This window comes from Raphanus sativus, chromosome 8, assembly GCF_000801105.2.
Source record: "Raphanus sativus cultivar WK10039 chromosome 8, ASM80110v3, whole genome shotgun sequence".
NCBI classification, from domain to species: domain Eukaryota; kingdom Viridiplantae; phylum Streptophyta; class Magnoliopsida; order Brassicales; family Brassicaceae; genus Raphanus; species Raphanus sativus.
In genome coordinates this window covers 14,869,336-14,875,152 of record NC_079518.1, presented here as the reverse complement: position 1 = coordinate 14,875,152, position 5,817 = coordinate 14,869,336, and the positions used below count along the sequence as shown (strand labels likewise).

The 5,817-nt window shown below is 34.6% G+C and overlaps 2 protein-coding genes across 2 annotated transcripts in view; both read left to right on the top strand.

Moving 5' to 3' along the window:
* Nucleotides 1-2,769: 2,769 nt before the first annotated feature.
* On the top strand, nt 2,770-4,791 carry LOC130498877 (uncharacterized). Its single transcript, XM_056992593.1, has 9 exons — nt 2,770-2,970; nt 3,099-3,193; nt 3,277-3,341; nt 3,497-3,540; nt 3,655-3,732; nt 3,821-3,974; nt 4,069-4,257; nt 4,348-4,404; nt 4,489-4,791. Exons 1-9 carry the CDS (start codon nt 2,819-2,821, stop codon nt 4,582-4,584), a joined length of 930 nt encoding a protein of 309 aa, XP_056848573.1. The 5' UTR covers nt 2,770-2,818; the 3' UTR covers nt 4,585-4,791.
* Nucleotides 4,792-5,144: 353 nt separating this feature from the next.
* The window catches only part of LOC108822887 (vacuole membrane protein KMS1), a 2,420-nt gene continuing 1,747 nt past the window's right edge, over nt 5,145-5,817 (top strand). The window contains exons 1-2 of the mRNA XM_018596083.2: nt 5,145-5,395; nt 5,541-5,752. Coding sequence (XP_018451585.2) covers nt 5,338-5,395; nt 5,541-5,752 — 270 coding nt within the window. The 5' untranslated portion in view covers nt 5,145-5,337. The remainder of the gene's footprint in view (nt 5,396-5,540; nt 5,753-5,817) is intronic.

Genomic DNA, 5,817 nt, shown 5'->3' with positions numbered 1-5,817 from the left:
ATTTTCTTTCTTGTTAAATCGTGGCTCGGTCATATAAAGTAATGGTGGAGCAGGACAAAAAGACGACAAAGCTGGAGTTTAAACCAGATAAGACTATTTTGTCCAAGGCTCTTGAATCGGGAATGGACATATGCCGTACAACTGCAATCTAGACGTTTGTATGACGAAACTTGAAACCGTAACTGTAGACCAGAGTGACATAATGCTAAGGGAGGATGTGGTGGAGTGTGGCTACACACTTCTATGTGCGTCTTATATAACTTCTGGATTGTCCCACTAAAATGATCTCTGAACACGAGCTCTTATCTCTCCAGTTCACCACATATCATGAGTGATCAAGATGAAAGATTAAACGGTCGCTTTTGTGCAATATGATGTTGTTCTTGATATGAATTTTACTTTGAATGTCATTTGAAATCTCAACGCTGTGGTATATAGTGGTAGACTTTCAATCATATACTTCAGAGCTTCAAATTTCTTCTTCAGGATATTTTCCATCGAAGTGAAATGCTCGGAGAATTCTTTCCAGAGAAGATTGCAGCTCGTCATCTGTGACATCTGTCTCTGAAAATCATTGAAACTCGGCTGAGTCATCTCAGTCAACTCGCCATGTTCGAAAGACGATCCATAACACGTTAATCAGACGGTTAAGATTTTACTGAAAAAATGAGTGATGAAGTGATTTTTGCATACGAAAATTTTAAAATGGCAAACATATAAGGAAGTTGAATGATGACGTGGATAAGTCAGAATTTTGACTCGTGCAACGATGATGTGATAATGACAGCCATCCAATGTTCGTATTTTAATGACGGTGGTTGTAGCAGTAGCGTCATCATCTCGTAATTGGTTGATAATATAATTCCGTATTATAAGAGGTTTGTGTGTGGTGAATTTAGGGATGGAAAATGGGTTTTCTCGTGCTTGTTTGACCCGTTTCTGTTTGACCCAACTCGCGGAAAAATCGATTTCGTACGGTTCTTTTGGTCGTGTCCGTGTGGCCTCGAAGAAAGCTGATTCATCCTCGCTTATTATACGAGTTTCAACGAAGAGTATATAGTTTATAGTTTCAATTTATTCTATTTTTTAGGTCAAGAAAATTTTAGGTAACAATCACAACCAGTTTTATTTAAATTTAGCTGAGCAATTTCTTTTTCCAATTTTTAGTATATATAATATTTATAAAAGTACATAGTTGTTATTTTTTTAAAAAAATTGATGTTATGGATAATGTAATTTGTATTTATATTTGACTGATATATAATTAATAAGTTATAGTTAATGCATTTTTTATTTATATGTAAATAAATACTATATGTATTTCAAAGGTTTGATGTTATATACAATATAAATAAGTTTTTCTATTTTTATATTTACTTTTATTAATATCATCAATTTATTTTAGTTTATTATGATTTGTTTAAATAAAATTAAAATATGAAATTAGATTATAGCTGATGAATATCTTTTAACTATTTAATAAATACACAATTGATTATATATTATACATATATTAAAATATTTTATAAATTACATAAATAAAAAACGAAATTAAAATATATTTGGATGAAAATATTTTTAATTTTTACTATTTACTGAAAATAGAATTGATGAGGTATAATACATATATTTAAAATATTGTAAAAGTTACATAAATTATTAGTTTAATAAATAAACAAAACATAAATTACATGACTATTAAACATAAACTGTAATCTATAAATTAAATTAGTAGGTAATAAGTTTAATTTCATATCAAAAATAATCAAATGTATATGGGAAAAAATCTATAAAATCAAAATATAAAAAGACAAATTTATTCTGACCTATTCCACAGCTCAGAGATCATTTATGTACCACGCACACAAAACAAGAAGGCCGATGGACTAGCACGAGGGGCTAGAACTCAAGCGTCTTTTGTTGTGCACATGGATGACGAGCCACCAACATGGTTTACAGAGTCTATATGAGTTTGTAAAAGTCGACGACAAAAAAAAAAAAAAATTCTGACCTATTTTATTACACTCATTTTAGAGAAAGTGGTTTGAAAAGTAATACATGTATTAACTGAACTAGAAAAAAAGTGGTTTGGATTAGGTAGGTATTAACTGAACTTTTGACCAAAAAAAAGAATAGGTATTAACTGAACTTTGTAACGTAAATTTAAATATAATTTTGAATAGCTTTGTTTTTAGAAAATTATTAATTAGTTGGTAGGTAAATGTTGACCAAAACTTTAATTGATAAGAATAACAGTAATATATTGATGAGAATAAAACAAATAGTACTATTTAGTCAAAAAAAAACAAATACTTAATGGAGCTTAGGTAAAGATTCAGATTAGGTAAAGATTCATTTTAACACGGAAACGATCCGTTTTACTTAATACGGTAACTAGCACAAATTATTGTTTAGATTCCTCTGTCAGATTCACTTATTGGAGCTTCAAACACATGTGTAGTTTTGAATAGCATTTGTTATTTTTAGCAAATTGTTAACTAGAAAGTTAGATGTAAGAAAATATTGTCAACAGACGTAAACCAGATAATAACACTAACTTATCTTGAAATAAATAAAACAAAAACAAATATTTGAAAATAGGGAGCCGTTTGTATAGTATAATAAGGAGTCATTCATTTCAACACGGAAGCGATTCAGTATACTATATACTACTATAATAAGGTAATTAGCACAAATTATTGAATGTAACCCTTTCTCTCACTCTCACTTACTATTTGTGAGCCTATAAATTAAACGCTTCTTCGTCTTCCTTCTCTTATATCTAAAAGACTTATTAATAAGATATACAGAGAGAGCGATGGCGATTAACGGCGAAGATCGCATCTCCGGTGACCGCCCGATCATAATGATCAACAACGACGACGGAATAGACGCGCCTGGTCTCCGCTCTCTCGTTAGCGTCCTCGTCTCCACCAACCTCTACCAAGTCCGCGTCTGCGCTCCCGATTCGTAACGTTCTACTCTTTAATTTCTTTTTTGTACAATTGGATAGCTCGATTGTTACATTAGGATTATGAATCGCCTTGCCTTTGTGGTTGTGAATTGTGATTTGTGAGTGTTTTGAACTTTGTTTAAAGGGAGAAGTCTGCTGTAAGTCACAGTATCATATGGAGCAGGCCCCTCACTGCAAAACGAGTTGAGATTGAAGGAGCTGAGGCCTATGCCGTTTCTGGTTTGGTTTCTCTTTGCTGCTGATGTCCTGAAATGATTTTTGATTAATAGATTAAAATGTTTTATTTTTATGTACATGTGAAGGAACCCCTGCGGATTGCACTGGTTTGGGGATTTCGGAAGCACTCTTCCCTTCTCTTCCTGACCTGGTAATAACCCAATCATTCTACTCCAAATTTGATCCTGGTGAAATGTTATAGTATACAGTGGAATGTGACTTCATTAATGTGTTAGTTAGTAGAGAACCTTTGGTTTATGTTTGATAACAAGCTACTCTGCTTTCATTGTGTCTGTCTTCATGCAGGTTCTTAGTGGTATAAACGTGGGTAGCAACTGTGGATATAACATGTATGTCTACATTTCCTTCTCTCTTTCCACCAAAGTGTTATGCTTATATGATCTCTGCCTGCGTTTTTTTTTATCAAATCAGCACTTACCTGAGAGATGTTGATTCCATGGCAGCGTCTACTCAGGAACTGTTGCTGGTGCTCGTGAAGCCTTCATTTATGATGTCCCTTCTGCCTCCATTTCTTATGATTGGTAAGTGTATAGTTGCCTCGAGAAGCCAATATTTATTTCTTTAGCCTTCAACCTTTTAATTTATTCATCATTGATGCTCTCTCTCTAGGAAGCGTGGAGACATCAATGCTAATGATTTTGTCCTCGCTGCCCAAGCTTGTTTGCCTATTATCAACGGCATGCTCACTGCCATCAAGAACAAAACTCACCCAACTAACTGCTTTCTGAATATTGATTTGCCTACTGATATTGCTAACCATAAGGTAAAGTCTCACGGCAGATTTTAACTTGACAGACATTCTTTTAGTCACTGTTCCTGAGTTTCTTATGAATTGATTCTTCTTTATCTAAATGAAGGGATACAAGCTAACTAGACAAGGAAAAAGCTTGGGTAAGATGGGATGGAGACAAGTGGAGGAGGAAGCACAAGGTGCGAAGATGTTGTCAACAATGTCAATGGAAACAGATTCAGGAGTAGTCTCAGACAACAACAACGACACATCTGCTCATCATTTAAAAGATGATAGCCGTTTATTCAAGAGAGAGGTATCAATAGAGCTATTTCTACTCTTTACTTCCTATGGTGTACGTAGAATTGAATCCCTTTGGTTATATATTTTTTTTTTGGTTGAATAGTTAAGGACTGTGGTGGTTGAGGAAGGCACTGATCTTCACTTCCTACGAGAAGGATATGTGAGCATCCTCTTATAATATCTCCTGAACATATCTCCACACTGTTATTCAAATTTGACGGTAAAATGCTATTTTGAAACGCAGATTACAGTGACGCCGATAGGAGCTCTGTCTCAGGTTGATGTGGATTGCCAAAACTACTACAAAGAATGGCTTCCCAAGATTTCTTCATCCTTGTGATGCCACCAAATTAAAACAAAACAAAAAAACTCTTTTAATAATTTAACTATTGTGGACCACAGTTTGTGGTAGACCTATTATCCATAAGTTATTTATGTTGTGAGCAGCAAAATCTCTGGCAACTACTTTTGTTGCAAGTCGATGACTGCCACGCATGCATCTTTTGGTTTTTGTTAATGGAACTCTTATGCAGTAGCTTTACCTGAACTTTGAACGAACGAGTCTCCAAATTATATTACATCATCCTGCCTGTTAACATTAATACTCTATAGAAAACTGCAACAGATGTTCCCAAACAAAAGTGAAAAGAAATGGATTTGATATATCCGGTTCAACGGGCGAGAACTGTAATGGGCCTTTAAAGCCCATTGACCTTCATCGATGTCACTAGCGTTGGCGTGCGAAACTCTATTAACTTAACGTTTGCGTTTGCTTCCGAATCTCTTGATTCCATAACTGGATGGCTTCTACAACAAAAGTCCAGGTCTCTCATCTGGTCTATCTCAACCAAAGCCCACACGTCACGTTACCAAAAAATAAATAAAAACCATTCCTAAAAAACCTTTAAAACTCGTTTAATTTTCTTTTTTTGTTTCCAAGCAAAATCTGTTTCTGCCCATCTCGAATTCGACAGAACCCATGTTCCAATCCAAAATCCTTAAAAAAACATCCGAATCTATGTTAAAAATCGCATCTTCATCCTGTTGAGATATAGTTAGTATCAGTAGTTGGTGGTGACGCATACACACAGAGATGGGATCCGCCGCTGTAGCGAGTTCTTCTTCTTCTTCTTCTGATGTTGCAATCTCAGGCAAGTTTCTCCTTTTTAAACTCTTTGATCAATTGTTCTCGATGAAAAATTGGCTTTCCAGATCCGAATCATAGGCTTTTGATTTGTGTTATTGGAATCAATAGTGGGGATTAATAATAATATAATCTGTATTAAAACTTTGTAGCTCTGCGTGAGAAGCATGAGAAGGAAGTAGAGAATCTAACACTCACCTCACAACCTTTCTATACATTAAAGTTATTCGTTGAGGCTACTTTTCTTTACATCAAGCGCTCTATATCATATCTACTCTCTCATGGAGGCTGGTTCTTGCTTGTAACCACTTTGTTGGTGTCATTTGGAGTTTTGCTTGTGACCGTTGATGGACCTCATGGAAAGGTAAAACACTCTTTTTGGGACTTCCTTCATTCGTAAAAGAAGGGTTCAACACTTTTTTGTGTTAT

Bases quoted from the DNA above. Each gene is read 5' to 3' on its own strand.
- LOC130498877 (XM_056992593.1), top strand. From the start codon at position 2,819: ATGGCGATTAACGGCGAAGATCGCATCTCCGGTGACCGCCCGATCATA. The intron at 3,733-3,820 runs GTAAGTGTATAG...CTCTCTCTCTAG, and splicing joins GCCTCCATTTCTTATGATTG to GAAGCGTGGAGACATCAATG. The intron at 3,975-4,068 runs GTAAAGTCTCAC...ATCTAAATGAAG, and splicing joins CTGATATTGCTAACCATAAG to GGATACAAGCTAACTAGACA.